At 37.2% G+C, this 17,963-nt stretch overlaps 1 protein-coding gene across 4 annotated transcripts in view; it reads left to right on the forward strand.

The window, feature by feature from the left end:
- Positions 1–13,546: 13,546 nt before the first annotated feature.
- Positions 13,547–17,963, forward strand: part of LOC139118872 (ectodysplasin-A-like) — a 133,875-nt gene continuing 129,458 nt past the window's right edge. For 2 of the 4 annotated variants that reach the window (XM_070682393.1, XM_070682391.1), the window contains exons 1-4: positions 13,552–14,058; positions 14,256–14,550; positions 15,678–15,734; positions 15,962–15,997. In XM_070682393.1, the coding sequence (XP_070538494.1) occupies positions 13,741–14,058; positions 14,256–14,550; positions 15,678–15,734; positions 15,962–15,997 (706 nt within the window). In that variant the 5' untranslated portion in view covers positions 13,552–13,740. Of the gene's footprint in view, positions 14,059–14,255; positions 14,551–15,677; positions 15,735–15,961; positions 15,998–17,963 lie in introns of all 4 variants that reach the window. The other 2 variants (XM_070682392.1, XM_070682390.1) reach the window with 2 other exon arrangements.

Genomic DNA, 17,963 nt, shown 5'->3' on the forward strand with positions numbered 1-17,963 from the left:
TGTGGCCCCGGGCTGAAAAAGTTTACTCACATACTAGAGAATCAACATTTTTGGTGAAATGCCAAAATCAAATTTTTTGCACACACATGAACTTGTAATTGCTCTAGTCTAATCAAGTACACTAATATCAATAATCAAGAGTACATAAATACACAGATTTACCTAGTTTTATATTGGAAAAAAATTATTCATAGTTTCCATATAGACAAGATAGTGAATCAACATTTCGGTGACATTCCAAAATCAAATTTCTTGCACAAACATCCACTTGTTACCACCCTAGTCTAATCAAGTAAATTAATATCAATAATCAAGCGTACATAAATACACAGATTTAACTAGTTTTATATTGGAAAAAAATTATTCATAGTTTCCATATAGACAAGATAGTGAATCAACATTTCGGTGACATTCCAAAATCAAATTTCTTGCACAAACATCCACTTGTTACCACCCTAGTCTAATCAAGTAAATTAATATCAATAATCAAGCGTACATAAATACACAGATTTAACTAGTTTTATATTGGAAAAAAATTATTCATAGTTTCCTCTGACAAGATAGTGAATTAACAATTCGGTGAAATTCCAAAATCAAATTTCTTGCTCACACATGCACTGGTAACTACCCTAGTCTTATCAAGTACATTAATATCAATAATCAAGAGTCTATAAATACACAGATTTAGCTAGTTTTGTATTTAAAAGAAATTACTAATAGCTTCTCATAGATTATGTATGGAGGACCTGTGTATTTTCTATTTTGCCTTGGAGTTCTTGTGTGTTATCACTGTATACCTAGGGAGTCCAAGATGGGAACTTTCCAGAGAGTGTTTTACGTTGCATGCTGCACTGGCACTGGAAGGTTTGAGTGTCAGCGTGTGCTTTTTAAGTCAGATATTTCTCTATTTTGAGTCTTACTCAAGTCAGCAGATATGTAAAGAAACCGGTGAGTGGCAGAGATCGAATTTTATGCGGATCGGACTGTTTATTTAAACCCTACGCCATCCTCTACTTTAGTCGATGGAACAAACATTGCTCACACAAGTGAAAGCCGTGCCGTATATTTGCAATATACGCACTGCACGCTAAGATGATAATATCACCGCAAGTTGAAAGCTGATCTTTCTGCAGCAAATTGTGTGTTAACTGTGAACTTTATTCCGTTTATGAGTTCAGTCAGATGTCTGAGATTGTCATGAGAACATTATTTATGATCGTTCTACTGAACTTTTGTCGATGCGCGGAATTAGCAGAGGAAGACTTCAGATTAGTTCGGCATGTCCCGAGCGGAAGTGTAAACAAAGATCTAAGATGGCTGCTCCCGTGGTAGCTGAACTGGACGCTGCTTAGCAGTGCATTGCGTGTGTTGTCGCCGACTTTCATGTGCAGACATTACACGGGACTTACAATTGTGCTCATCATCGAACATTAGTTAAAGTCGCGTGTGAACTATTTGTGTTTCCCAGCCGCGTGGTCAAGTCTGAGGTACCTCTGCGGTAACGTTAAGTTTTCCATAGAAATTGTTAAGCATTTAGAAAAGGTTTGAACAGAGTTTTTGTTCTGAAAGTGTGTTCGACTCCTGCCGTCGGGAGGTCGATCAGTACGGTTACTGTTACCATGGAGTAATATTTATAGTTTTGAAGTACGGTTTTACTATTTTATATGTAGACCCCGATATTTGACACAATATAGTAATATACAGAAGTTGTTTGTTACATTATATGACTGTGTGTTGGTTCTTCATTTCATGCCCCATGCTGGGTAGTATGGGGGCCCGTTCTGGTCAAAATTATGTTTTATTAATTTTAGTATATTAGAATTAATTTTATGTAGACTAGAATTAAATTACTAGCTTCTCGAATTAATTGTATGTTTCTTGTAATTAATTTTTATAAGCTTTAATTAATTTTGTGTAGTCATGCCGAATTAATTTTATGTGTTCCAATTAATTATTTCTGCTTATCTTTGCTGTAATTAATTTTATGTAGTCTAGAATTAATTTTGCTGACATTTCAAATTATTTATATGTTTTTTATGTGCATGCCGGAATTAATTTTATGTACTCTAGTTTGAATATCTTAATTCCTTCAGTTGATTTTGGGTTCAAAATGTTTTCACGTGCTGCAATTAATTTAATGTGTGCTAGAATTAATTTCTACTAGTGTCTTGAATTAATTTTGTGTTCGGTCGAAGTAATTATGTGAGTTCGCTCGAATTAATTATGTGTTTGCTCGAATTAGTGATATGTGTTCGCTCGAATTAATTATACGTGTTTGCTCGAATTAATTATATGAGTTTGCTCGAATTATTTTCGGCCGATCCCACAGTCCTTTGCGCACGCTTTCTTAAATCAATATGGCGGCTCCCGACCGGAGTGGTATTATTCAGGCGCTCGAACCCTGATCTGTGAAAATGGAAATCAATAAACTGATCACAAAAACTTTTGTAGTGTCTCCTGTCTGAGGGATCGTGTATGTGATTGCCCATAGAGCGAAGCCCGACCAATTAATTCGAGCAAACACATATAATTAATTCGAGTGAACACATATAATTAATTCGCTCAAACACATAATTAATTCGAGCGAACTCACATAATTACTTCGACCGAACACAAAATTCATTCAAGACACTAGTAGAAATTAATTCTAGCACACATTAAATTAATTGCAGCATGTGAAAACATTTTGAACCCAAAATCAATAGAAGGAATTAAGATATTAAATCTAGAGTACATAAAATTAATTCCGGCACTTAAAAGCATATAAATAATTTGAAATGTCAGCAAAATTAATTCTAGACTACATAAAATTAATTACAGCAAAGATAAGCAGAAATAATTAATTGGAACACATAAAATTAATTCGGCATGACTACACAAAATTAATTAAAGCATATAAAAATTAATTAAAAGAAACATACAATTAATTCAAGGTGCTAATAAATTAATTCCAGTCTACATAAAATTAATTCTAACATACTAAAATTAATAAAACATAATTTTGACCAGAACGGGCCCCCATATGTGTAGCCCTGTGTACAGGTGTGTGCACGTGTGTTCCCAGCATTATATGGCTCATTTTCTGAAACATAACATACTCGACAAGTTGTTTACCCATGGAGATCCCCATTTTGAATCTCGCTGCAGAGACCCCAGTTATCTCCATAGACCTTTGCAGGGCTGTGGTGGAGGCCGTATACGCCAGGAACACACAGACCTGTACTCAGGGCTACATGCTCTGTTGCTGCTCTAGAAAGGTTAACGCCAGTCTCGGACTTGTTGGCCCTGCTAGAGAAATAAATTTGGCTGAGCTTCGGTCGGTTATTATTCTGCCGTCTCAAAACATCGGTTACACAAGCAACATTTCGGTGAAATTCCAAAGTCAATTTTGTTTTCCATAACTCAATACAAACCTTTGTAAAATTTGACCCCCCCTTCAATCATTGATTGTAAAATTTGACCCCCCCTAAAAAGCGGTTTTGTAAAAGTCAACCCCCCCCCCTGATTTCCACCAGCCCCCCCCTCCCGTAAATAACGAATGCTCCCTAATTCACCACCTGGATACTTAAACTCGTTAACAGGAAACTTGTCGTATATCGGTTCTTTCATGATGCACTGTCAACAGGCAGGGACCGTAATCTTCAGCAGCGTAGACAAGTTTGGCAGATCGTCTATGTAGCCGACACGAACACGAACTGTGTGGTACCGGCTATCAAATACTACGAAAAATAGTAAAGAATGAGCTACAAAATCAATGTCAGTTTTAAGTTGTTGGTAGAATAAGTCTGTGACATTGTATAAAATACAATAAAAATGGTAGAAAGTGAGCAACCAGCTGAAAGTTAGTCGAGGAGACCTTAAACTTGTACACTACGCATACCTTTAGCATCTCATTGTCGGCTACATAGATCAAACATGGCACCGTATGGGGCCAGCCGTGAATGATGAAAGGTGTCGGGTCGGCAAAACATACAAATTTACAATGCGTTCGTTTGTATGTTTTTTGTACAACTGTACTTGTACCTTAGTGCAATGGCCGCGAACTTACTGCAAACAACAAAATTTTGACCACAATCACAGTGACGTTTCGGAGTGTCATAAGTCAGCTGTTTTACATGTACATATGAACATACCAACAGAGGTTACACATACCAGCAAAGGTCACGCTTACGCGTAGCTGTAAGTAGTTCGGTTATAGTGAAAATATAATTCGTATTTTAACATGTTAAAATACGGGTTCATATTAGTACCGTCTAAAGAAAAGGAGAATGGCAATACAGGCATAGCATGTATGGAAATTTGTGTTATTATATATATATATATATATATATATATATATATATATATATATATATATATATATATATATATATATATATATATATATATATATATATATATATATATATATATATATATACATTTAGGAAGTGGAAAAGCCTTGGGGATCACTGCAAGATCGTTATACCGGCTGACTTTCATTAGACTGGATGCACTATTTTGAATCACTGAGATTTGTATCTAAAAAGGAAAAGAACATGTCAATTTGAACAATTTTGGGATAATTGGATTTTCATATTTTTCAAATTTCTCAAAAGTGTTAGGTGCCCTATAGCTGAATGTTGCAATATTACAAATTACTCATAAAAAACAAGTAAAAGGACAAGCAGATGAGCTTAAATTTGCATATTAAACAGACATTACTTCACCATCCAATTATCCCAAATTAATTCTAATCATGTTGATGGAAGAGACGTTTTATCCTCAAAGAACTTGAAGGAACTTCTCCTGACAAAGAATACTCAAATTTGCTAGTATACGTATTAAATACGTGACATTCGGTGCGATAGAGTTCGAAAAAAAGCATAGAGGAAAATAAACAACATTGGTGGCTTCAACTGATTTGCTTTGTCCTGGAACAGAGGTAGTTTTTCAAGGAACTTATTTGGAATCATTCAAAAACTATTTGGAAGATAAATTGAACATCTGAGACATTCCGAATATGCTGCCAAGAGCAAAAAATTCTTCAGTGTATATCAACTGGTAGTAAAATTGGAAGGGAGATTGGACTTGCCAGTGTAATATTTTCACGAGTCCCAAGGTAGACTATATTGAAGGTCCATCGCTCGATGGCGCTCCTTACACTCTCCTACTCTGTCGACTGTGCCATGTGACAATAATATAATGTGACACATGAATGATAGCTTAGATCCACCCATATGTCACAACAGAGGGGCCGCAGCGCTTTCAAAAGATTAGTCAAACTTCCATTTTGACAAAGAGGGACACATTCTTTGGACCGCAAAAATCAGAAAAGGGTTGCTCAAAGTAAAAGTCCCAAGTCGCATACTGAGCTGTTATGGAAGGCTAGGAATGGATCAATACCTTCGTGGGTGGGCGGTCAAAATTACAACACACTACATTTTCCGCGTTGCTATCTAACAATTTTAACGGATTTTACAAGGCATGGATAGTTTATACCCAAATGTTCAAATTGTTTTGACTAACCTTAACATGAATATTTTCTATGAAAGTGGTATAGTTGCCAAAATATTTTCGAAGCAAACTTTGCTCTGCAGGGATATATTTTAGTCTAAATGTATATTCGTTTTTATAAACAATTCAACTGATTATGAAAAGCATAAGTTGTACCCTCCTTTTACTTGATCAAGCTATATAGAGATCTTTCTATAGAAATAGTCGCCACTTTGCGCTGGAAAGGTGTTCTGACTTCGCTGATTGCATCAGGGAATACGCAACATATTGAACGAAAGCGAAGTGTTCTATTTGCAGCCATAAAATCGAATGAATGGCAATAAAATAAGTTGAAATCTGTACTATAGAAGAACCTCCCGTTGACTCTTTGGCAACTCGAGACCATTTCTAACTCGCCCTCGAAGGTGCAATCTATGTCCTTCTCAGGACTATGAGGAGGTACTAGGTGTTGCCAAACATACACTGTAAAAATAGCGGACGCTAGACGCGTCTTTACGCGTTCAAAATGTACATGTCGGTGTTCAAATTTGAACGGCTAGTGTTCATATTTGTAACACTAGTGTTCATAATATTAACAATGATGTTCTAAACCTGAACACTATGTGTTAACAACGATCTCCTTCAAGTGTGCAAAAACTCAGCATCACAGAAATTTTACAATACTGTGAAACAATTAACAGTCTTTTGTGTTTTTTACTTTACTATGGCTATATCAAATTTACTATTGCTTCACTGTCCGGTAAACGTACACGGATTTTGGTGTAACGAATTTCACACTAAGTGAAAAATATTTCCGGCCTACAATTGCTGAAAGCATGTTTTTTCTAAAAAAGAAAGTATACAAAATAATTTTACACGTTTATTACGGGTTGAAAGTTTAAAAATTAGAAAAGAAAATCAGAAAACCACCATGAACGTTTTAATTTTAACATCGGCGTGCAAGAGGCGTTCTACTTCTAAACACTTGGTGTTCATGTTTGGTGTCTTTTCCTATCCCATGATGCATCAAAACGGAAGTTGCGACATTTTTCTTGTAAGCGCACCCTGAAGTCGTGATCGTGCGGAAGCAAGACCAGAAAGGGTAAGTTTCCTCTCCAAAATAGTAAAAGGTATTAGATTTTTGAAGCGTCTATATTATCGTTCTTTGAAATTAATTGTATTGTACCTTGAAAGAGCTTAACTACGTGGAGAAACCTTTTTTCTTTCAGTGGCTGCAATACCAACAGCTAGCTGTGACTACGCAGTGGTACTTTTGGCCATGGCCTATCGATCGATCTCACTCGGGTCAAGGGTCATCGCAGCACAACTGTAGCGAAAACCCTTGACCTGAGCGCGATCGATACGCCTTGCATAGTACCGCTGCGTAATCACAGCTAACACATGCCTTTTAGTAAACATATCGCATGTAAAATATCAGTTAAACATCGTAGAGTATATAATGTATTGTTTCAGCATATGAGAGTTTGGCTTTTTTATTTTAATCAGTTGCTGACAAGAATCAGCAAATATTTTGTAACAGTATTGAAGAGAGGCACTGCATATGAAAGTCTCCCCATTTCCTTAACCTAATCAGCCCCTTGTCTTTCATTTAAAGTCTCATCTCGCCATATTACCTATTGTTGCATTTTTTTCAGGATGTAAAAAGTTGGATTTAACTGAAAATCGAAGAGTTGTTATAGAAGCTGGTGGTACAGATAACGAAGAAGATGAGTGTAGCTGTCTGGAAACAAGCTTGAGAACCTCAGTTCATCTCTAATGTAGATTTTAAACTTCCAAGGGCCAGTAACTGAATTTTGATAAATTTCTGTATTTTTGTTCTGAATTAATCTAAGCTTTGGTAGCATGCTATGATCAACTAAATGTTGCCGGAGAATAAGCTTTCACAGACGTGTAGTCTCCCTTATTTAAATTAAAGCTGAAAGCGACAGACCATTCAGAATAAAAATGTCCACTCTGAATTACTGACTTTTCTGAAATTTTCACTCTGAATTTTCTGTCACTTTCTGCTTCAATTTTTTATCCCCCTTGCATCTGATGAAGGAGACTTCACGTCTTTGAAAGCTTATGCCCTTGTAACATTTAGTTGATCATAGCCTGCTACCAAACCGTAGATTATTTTGTATTGTAGCTCAACACGTCCCCTGTACTTAGCAACTGGTTTTTAGCTTTGGTGTCAGCTAAACAGGTGGATGTGTAGCATTGTCCTCAAATTTGTACATCCAAAGGTTTTTCTTCAAAGCAACCTGTACGAATCCTTTAATATTTGGATTACAGGTCCCAAGGGATTACCCTAATCAGATATGTTAAAATTATGATGAAATATGCAAATTTATATTTTTAGGCTAATTTTGCTATTTTTTGGCAAAAATTTTCTTCTATTTTACTGACGTCTTCAATATTTGGTAAACATGTCCCTAAAAATGACCTTAGTCAAATTTGTGGTAGTTGTGATGAAATATTCAATTTTTTATATTTCATGGCAATTTTTGTCATATTTGGTCAAAAAATCTTTGAAAAGTCTTTTTCAAAACTGCTAATCGAACAGCTTTGATATTTAGGACATAGATCTCTACTGATAGTCTTTTTCAAATTGTTCAAATTATGCAGAAATTTGCTGCTTTGCATTTTTACGACATTAGGGATTACCAGAATGTGATATATTCAAGTTATGATGAAATGTACATTTTCTCCATTTTAAGGGTGATTTTTACCATTTTTGGTAAAAAAAAATTGTATAAAAATTAATAGCAGGGTAAACCAGAATTTGATAGGTCTTTATGAATATGTTTTAAATTTCTGAGAAGTATATTATTGAAATGTCACCCATTTATTTCAGGGTTTATTTAAATATATATCAAACAAACAAACCTCTTTGTTTATGAAGGACTTTGTTGGACAAGGAAATAGCTTTTACCCTGCCAAGGACCACCTTTCCCCACTTTCTGCATGTTGTGCTTTACTGTGACACTTTGACAACTTGACATGTTGTGTTTACTTTAGTGTTGACAACTATATACCATGTGAACCAGAGAAGCCTTGACTAACTTCTTTTTTCTTCAAAATTTACAATTGTCTATACAAGAGGAAATGTCTTCAAGAAACCATCTTACAGAAATAGTGTATGCATTTCATACATGTACGTCTTTTCAAGACAATAAGTATGCCAAATTTTGAGCTTTTTCGGATGACTTTTGTACGTTTTAAACAAGTATGAACATAAAACGTAATCCACAATATGGTGATTTTTATTGCTTATGTTTTTGATAGGAAGGTGTTAACACTGTTGGTTTTTTCCTCTGACAAACTTTACATACAAATTTGCAATGTTTATTTGCCCATTTTACAGTAAATTATTGTATTTTACTCTAGAAATGTTTCGTGTATTTTTAGAATAAAATAATTTTACTGGATATTAATGGTCTGTAATGTTATTTCAAGGCTTGAACACCCCGTGAACGCCCAAAATTAAAGGTGTTCAACAAGCGCGCATCATGTGTTCTAGCCTTTAACACACTTATCGTTGAACGGCGTCCATGCGTTCAAAAAGTGTTACAGCCCTTTGAACGCGTAAAAGCGTTCAATTTTTTGAACACATTTCCTGTGCAACGTGTGTTCAGATATGGAACACCATGGTGTTCAATATAATGTCTGATGAACACGTAGCGTTCAAAATCTGCACACGTGTGTTCAAAAATTGAACGTTGGTTGAACACGTAGTGTTAAATTTCTGAACGTCTAGAGGCGTTCAAAAAGTGTTACAAAAAGGCGTTTAATTGGTGTTCTATCCTTGAACACTTAACTTTACAGTGTACTTGGTTCCCGGTTACCACACACTGTAAAAATAGCGGACGCCAGACGCGTCTTTACGCGTTCAAAATGTAGATGTCGGTGTTCAAATTTGAACGGCTAGTGTTCATATTGTTAACACTAGTGTTCATATTTTTAACAATGATGTTCTAGACCTGAACACGTAGTGTTAACAACCATCTCCTTCAAGTGTTCAAAAACTAAGCATTACAGAAATTTTGCAATACTGTAATACAATTAACAATCTTTAGTGTTTTTTACTTTACAATGGCTATATTAAATCTACTACTGCATCGATGTTAGGCAAACGTACACGGATTTTGATGTAGCGAATTTCCCACTAAGTGAAAAATATCTCCGGTCTATAATTACTGAAAGCATGTTTTTCCTAAAAAAGAAAGTATAAAAAATAATTTTACAGGTTTATTACGGGTTGAAATTTGGAAATTTGGAAAAGAAAATCAGATAACCACCATGAACGTTTTAATTTTAACATCGGCGTGCAAGAGGCGTTCTACTCCTTAACACTTGGTGTTCAAGTTTGGTGCCTTTTCTTATCCCGTCATGCATCAAAACGGAAGTTGCGACATTTTTCTAGTAAACGCACGCTGAAGTCGTGATCGTGCGGAAGCAAGACCAGAAATGGTAAGTTTTCTCTCCAAAATAGTAAAAGGTGTTGAATTTTGAAACATCTATATTATTATCCTTTGAAATTATTTGTGTAGTTACTTTGGAATAGCTAAAATACGTGAAGAAACCTTTTTTCTTTCAGTGGCTTGTATACCATACACTAGCTATCAATACGCAGCAGTGTTTTGGGCCATGGCGTATCGATCGCACTCGGGTCAAGGGTCATCACCGCAAAACTGTGGCGATGACCCTTGATCCAAGCGCGATCGATATGCCACACACCACTGCGTAATCACAGCTAACACATGTCTTCTAGTAAAACATTAGTTAAACATCCCAGAGTGTAAACTCTTTATTGTTTTAGCATATGAGAGTTGGCCTTTCTTTTACTTTTCATCAGTTGATGACAAGAAGAAGCCAATATTTTGTAACAGTATCGAAAAGAGGCACTGTATACTAAAGTCACCCCTTTTCCTGAACCTAATAAGGCCACCTTGTCTTTCATTTAAAGTCTCATGTCGCCATATTACCTATTGTTGCATTATTTTCAGGATGTGAAAAGTTGGATTTACCTGGTATTCGAAGAGTTATTACAGAAACTGATGGGACAGAAATTGAAGAAGATGAGTATAGAGGTATCTGTCTGGAAACAGGCTTGAAAACCTCAGTTCATCTTTAATGTAGATTTAAACTTCCAAGGGTGAGTAACTGAATTTTGATAAGTTTCTGTATTTTTGTTCTGAATTTATCTAAGCTTTGGTAGAACGCTATGATCAACTGAATGTTACTGGAGAATAAGCTTTCAAATACGTGTAGTCTCCCTTATCAGATGCATTGGTGAAATGAAGAATTAAAGCAGAAAGCGACAGAAAATTCAGAGTGAAAAATGTACACTCTGAATTTCTGAATTTTCTGAAATTTTCACTCTGAATTTTCTGTCGCTCTCTGCTTCAATTCTTAATTACACCCTTGCATCTGATGAATGAGACGTCACGTCTTTGAAGGCTTATGTTCCAGTAACATTTAGTTGATCATAGCCTGCTACCAAATCTTAGATTATTTTGTATTGTAGATCAACACGTCTTTTGTTCTCGATTTGTTACTGTTTTTTGGCTTTGCTTTTAGCGACGCAGAGCTTATCTAATAGGTGAATGTGAGAGGCATCTTCCTCAAATTTTTACATCCAAAGCTTTTTCTTCAAAACGGCCAGTACGATTCCTTTAATATTTGGAGTACAGGTTCCCAGAGATTACCCTAATCATATATGTTCAAGTTATGGTGAAATACGCAAATTTGTATTTTTGAGGCGAATTTTGCTATTTTTTGGCAAAAAATCTTCTTCTGTCTTACTGGTTGTTCGACGTCTTCAATATTTGGTAAACATGTCCCTAAGAATGACCTTCTTAAAATTTGTGCTAGTTGTGATGAAATATTCAAATTTTTATTTTGCATGGCAATTTTTTTCGTTTTTGGTCAAAAAATCTTTAAAAATCTTCTTCAAAACTACTGAATGAACAGCTTTGATATTTTTGACATAAGTCTCTGCGGATAGCTTTTTCACATTGTTCAAATTATGCAGAAATATGCAAATTTGTATTTGAGAGACATAAAAGATATTTCAGACATTTTTAAGACATAGGGAATCATCAGAATGTGATATATTCAAGTTATGATGAAATATGCAAGTTTTTATTTTGGGGCCAATGTATATTTTTTGTCAAAAAATTTGTATCTTAAAAATTACCCGTCTGATAGCTTTGATATTTGCTACACATGTTTTTTGGATGATCTCAATTTGATATGTCCAAATCATGGTGAAATCTTCAATTGTGTATTTTTTGCAGCTATTTTCCCATTTTTGGTGAGGCTATCCCGAAGTGAGCTGTCAGAGATCCTTTACATAACACTGCGAGCTCTTTCGACGTCTAAGTCGCTTGTTGTATTGCTATATTGGTGTTGAAATGGCTAACATTTAGGTTGTTGCCATTGGTTTTAGACTGCAGTTTCCTTTTACAAGTGAATTTTAGTAAGGACTGAAATTTCCAGGTTCAACAGCAAATACTTATTGATATATAGAACAAAACTTATGAAACGAAGTCAAAATTAGTTAATGTGTTTTTTATTTCTGAGAAGTAGAGTTTTTAAATGTCACTCATTTATTTCAGAGTTTATTTAAAGGTATTACAAACAAACAAATCTTTTCGTTCATGAAGGACTTTGTTGGACAAGGAAATGGGTTTTACATCTCCAAGGACCCCTTTACCCACTTTCTGCATGTTGTGTCTTACTGTGACACTTTGTGACAACTTGACATGTTGTGTTTAATTTATGTGGACAACTATATATCATGTGCATCAGAGAAGCCTTGACTAACCCTTTTCCCAGTTTGCAATTGTCTATACAAGAGGAAATGTCTTAAACTATCTTACAAAAACGGAGTAAACATTTCATACGAATACGTGTTTTCAACACAATAAGTACGTCAAATTTTTGAGCTTTTACAAAACAGATATTTTTGTACGTTTTTACAAGTATGAACATATAACGTAATCCACAATATTGAAGTTAAACCTGTTTCGTCATTACTTTGTTCATATATTTTGAAAACGATCGACAGTGTTTATAAAGATTTTCTTTTGTTTATGTTTTGATAGGAAGATGTTTACACCGTTGGTGTTTTCCTCTGACAAACTTTACAAAGTGGCCATGCTTATTTTCCCATTTTACACTAAATAATTGTATTTTACTTAACTAATTTTTGTGTATTTTTAGAATAAAATAATTTTACTGAATATCAGTGGTCCGTTATGTTTCTTCCAGGCTTAAACACCCCCTGAACGCCAATAGTTAATGTGTTCAACAAGTGCATATCATGTGTTCAATCCTTTAACGCACTTATCGTTGAACGGCATCCATGCGTTCAAAAAGTGTTACAGCCCTTTGAACGCGTAAATGCGTTCAATTTTTTGAACACATTTCATGTGCAACGTGTGTTCAGATATGGAACACCATGTGTTCAATATAATGTCTGATGAACACATAGTGTTCAAAATCTGCACACGTGTGTTCAAAAATTGAACGTTGGTTGAACACATAGTGTTAAATTTCTGAACGTCTGGACGCGTTCAAAAAGTGTTACAAAAAGGCGTTTAATTGGTGTTCTATCCTTGAACACTCAACTTTACAGTGCAGAATTAGCGTATTTTTACTTATTGAAATCATTTTCTGTTTCTATCTCTGCTGATGTCATCAGGTATGTTCACTTGTTACATGCACTTAGTGTTTTTATCATGGGGCATCACCTGTCCTTACCTATCCACATGTTGCCCAGACAATTTTGGTTCTAATACGCCCAGGGATATTAACCTTACCGAGCTTATATACTGACCTCTTCCATATTATTTCTTCAATGTCTTAAGTCCGACTACTTAACATCGAGATTCTGGATTCGAAAGTAAACACATGAGCACAACTCTGTTGGTATTTTTTCCGAACGAAACATTGATCCCCGCCTCTTCGATATCAGCACATCGGTAACGGTCGCCAGTCAATATCGATGCCATACTTTGTGCTCCACAAGCTCTACAGCTGTAAGTATGCAAGTGTTGGCAGGGGGTCAGTTTCTACAGATAAGGAGTCCCATTCTGAGAAATGTTTATCGGACCGCTTGCCAAGAAGTGCCTGTTCACTGCGCCAATAGTACAAACCTAGAAACAGTGCCTCGACAACTAAATCGCAGCCGAGGCATTCAAGATCGCGCTGAGAGCGCCGCAACAACTTATAACAGCATTGCATTTGCGTAAAAACATGAACAAGCAATCGGGTCGCATTTCCACCTTGAATGCCGCGATAGGCTCGACGCCGAAGTCGGAGCAAGGCAACAGCCAACGCTGGCATAATCCAAATATTTTCAAGATCGCCGTCGCGTTGGTCATAGCACTGTCTATATGGGCCTCAATACTGAGCGCTGTGGTTTTCACCATGCAAAACGAAATAGCAAGCGGTCGTCGCCAGATTCGGCAGCTGTCTAGTGAATTTTTGGAGTTACGGGAGAAGTGTTGCACAGCTGACCTTATATCTAGGCCATTGAAGTTCTCTGTTGAGACTGACTATGCACTTGAAAAGGTTTGTATCCCTCCTTTAATTTAGATTATAACAGTAAAACCGGTACATTACATATTCTCGAAATGCAAAATTTAGTGTAGGCGAACTCGACACACTTTCTTGGGCATCATATTGCGAAAGTCTAATGTAAGCAAACTGATAAGCACCCTTTTCAAAGAATGAACCATGGTTGACCAGACGATTTATTTTGTCTACAGCCTCAACTGGTCGGCGATAATGATGACTATGGCGATCTTCAGAAGATCAAAGGTTTTGACATGAAAGATGGCGATCTTCGGAAGAGCAAAGGTTTTGACTATGACTTGAATGATGCCAATCGTTATGACGATGGCGATCCTCGGGAGGTCAAAGGTTACGATCATCGAGCTCAACAAGTTGAGGATCACCGTCAAAAGCGAGAGGATGGACATGAATTGCTCAGCGATACACAGGCCGGTCAAGAGCCACCAACAAGGCGTTTTCAAGAAATAATATCGAGAGGCGTCTTTACAAGTAAGTAGAGCATACGTTCAAATTTAGAGGAACAACAGTGAAAGCTGGCTGCAAATAGTACTGTCCTGTACTGTAGATTCCTTACGATTGTAAAATACCGTCCAGCCCACTGATATTGGTTTTTCTTCTCTCCCACCAGCCCTATCTCAATGTCAAAAGCCCGTCACCGAGGTTCTCCCTCACTACCCAAGCTTCTCACTGCCCCTCCGGTCCCCACATGATTTTGCAATACTACACCTTGGCAAACTTTATTCCAAGTTGTCCGCTGAGCAAAAGAAATAAAGTTCATCCTCCCTAGCAATATAAAAATAGCCATTTCTCGCCCGCAGATAGGGGGGAAAAATCGCCCATGTTCTCGCCACGAAACCGCTCTTCAAGATATTTTTACATCAAAAGCTGATTTTCTTGCGCCTGACCCGACCCGACCCCTTGACGCGCTGTACTCTATCCCGGGAAAAAAAACGTTCGTAGTGATAACTCAGTACAAGGACCTCTTACACTTCCTCCCGAAAAGTGTACTTGTGAAGTGTGACGTCACTGCAAAGTTACAAAACATTCGATTTCCTCTCCGTTTTAAAGTGATATGATTTTTACACCCCTGGTTCAAAATACTTACAAAATTGCATCGTATCGTTCTCACCTCCAATATATGCGTCATCAGTCATATCATTTTGGCCTTTGCTTTTGATTATTTGTTCTGTCTGTCTGTCTGTCTGTCTGTCTGTCTGCCTGTCTGTCTGCCATGTTCTACTGAGTCTCCAAATCATTCTAAATGACTCGGGTAAAACTCTATCAACACAGCCTGTATGTGTGTCATGCCAAATGTAATTGTTGACACATGAATTTTAGGTTGGACAAGATCATTCATCAACAAAGACATTACAAATGTACCGCCACTATGCATTGCATCGATAGGACTGACATCTTGCACTTTAACCTTTATAGGGAGAAGCATAAGGGAATGTTTGATTTTTAGAAAGTCAGTAATGTTTCGACCTGATTCGAACTCGCAACCAAAGTCTGTATTACAACGTATGACCACCCAGTCACCTAGCGAAGACATCACAGTCAAAACAGTATAACGGTTCTTGTATCCTATAACTATCTAAAATATTTCAATTCTACAGCTATTAGAGAGAAGAGTGTGGGACCAAATATTGAACGACAGAAAGAAAATAGAACAGGTTAGTTTTGAAAACCAGAATTCCTAGACATTTTGGTAGCATCTTCTAGAGTTTAACTTTTGCAACATATCAATAAAGATTGTTCAATTTCGTGTTTGTTTATAGTTTCCGAAATAGCACGCAGTTTTCCATTATTTACGGATATTACTTTTCGTGTTATCGGTTCCCTGAAACATGTGAAACGGTTAATAACACTCTTTTCTTTCTGTCATATCTTCACCCTACAGGCGTAATATTCAAATCGTGGAAAGAAAACTGTACCGGTATGTATTATATACTTACTATAGGACCTGGTCCATAGTCGGTTGATTTTCGGCGTAGTAAAACTTGTACAGAATTCAGATTATATGACGTGCACCATATCATAATTATATTTATTACATGCGTCGATGTGATTGTAAATCAGTGCATTGATTTGAATAGGAACATCCGGGGAGTTAGCGGGCCGGAGAAAGATGTACTGACCGGTTACCATGTTTACCCGGTCCAATGAAGCCCTTCGACGTTTTCGATGTCAAAGTAAACGCTTAACGCTAGAAGTAAAATATTCCTGCACGCACTGCTATTTTGTCTTTCGTCAAAATCTGTTTGATGCTGGTTGATAACGGTAGAATTGTTAGAAAATGCCCTGCGTATATCTAACTGCCATATAGCGTTAACTGTGAAGAGGCATGTAATAAAAATATTATTGCCTGAATATATGGATTTATGTGCCCTCGCAAAAGGAGACAATTTGCCCTCCTTGTGTCGAGCAAATTGTCACCTGCTGTCGGACAGATAAGCCCATGTATTCAGGCAATAATATATAATGTTTACTCTTGAGAAATCACGCATATGGTCATTTAAAAAGCACAACAAATCCCAGGACAATTGTTTGTTTTGGTCAAATGGCCAATACAACAGCTGTTTCAGCGGTCCTTAAATTTGATTGCGAGGTACTGTACACCCATTTAGTTCCTTGTAGAATTCAATTGTCTTCATAATTCTTTCGTTTAGAGGCATTTATTTCTTTTTTCACTATCAATACTATATCAACACGAGTTGGGGATATCTCCAACCAGTGTGAGAAATCTGATTTCACGTCCTTGATGTTTGAGAATCTTTTTCTTACATGACCATAAATTGTGCTAAATTCACACGGGAAACATTGAATGTTTAAAGCGCAGTGGTCGTCGCGCTGCGCATCCTCCTGAGGGGGTCCCCCTCTGTTGTAAACAAATACAAGAATGCCGCACATGTTACGGGTTGATTGTAATGTTTGCGATATTGCCGCTTGTTAAAATGGCGGCTGATCTGTCACAAGCATACCAACTATCCAAATGTAACACGCAATAAAAGTTCAATTAATCTAAGTTAAATATCTGCTGAATATTGAACAATGATTGCACGCTGGATTGAGATCACATTTGCTCATGATTTTCTTGAATCAGTTGAATGGGGCTCGGCTACTGTTATCGCTCGAGCCATAGAGCTAGACGTACGCATGTATACGCCAACAGACTATCAACCGTCAACGACCGGGCTCTAGTTTTCGACATCGCTAGCAAGGACGAGAGCTTTCATTTCAAGAGGCCCGACAGGAGTACAAAGACAACAACCCAAACTACAGAAACCTACAGCTCGCAGAGCAATGCCCGCTGCAGCAAGAAGCATCTCTGCATCTGTTCCGTTCCGTGGTCTGTATGAACGTCCGTGTCAAACCGGGTATATGACGCGCTACACTCGGCTGTTGAGAATCCAACTCAACTACAAAGTTTACCCCGTTTGGGGGTGCAAACGAGAATTCCGAGTACAGGTATCAAGTCAAACGAAGGACCTTTCATAGGTCTTCTTGTTATGTGGGGGTTATCTCACTTGAAAGAGGATTCAGACCTACCCGGCAATCAGGAGGTACAACAACGAAGTTTGCCCGGCACCGGTAGGCCTACACCAGGTAGCGGTTGGATCACTGCCATGACCTTGCACAGGACCGGGGCACAGGATCTCTCGATACGTCTATGCACGGTCACAGTCCCTCTAGGGGGGGACTGTGGCACGGTGTAGCCGTGCAATTTCCCTTCCAAATGCCGCGAAAACCCGCTCGTTTTGTTTATTGTTTCCTGTCATTTTACTATTTCTTATCACGTACTACTAGGAGAAGTAATAGTCCGTGGGCTGGAGGGGCCCACCGTGCACCCCCCCCACATCCCTACTTCTTGGGTATTTTTTTGTTCTTTAGGACCTGCTGAA

The sequence above is a fragment of the Ptychodera flava genome, chromosome 19 (assembly GCF_041260155.1).
Source record: "Ptychodera flava strain L36383 chromosome 19, AS_Pfla_20210202, whole genome shotgun sequence".
Taxonomy (NCBI): Eukaryota; Metazoa; Hemichordata; class Enteropneusta; family Ptychoderidae; genus Ptychodera; species Ptychodera flava.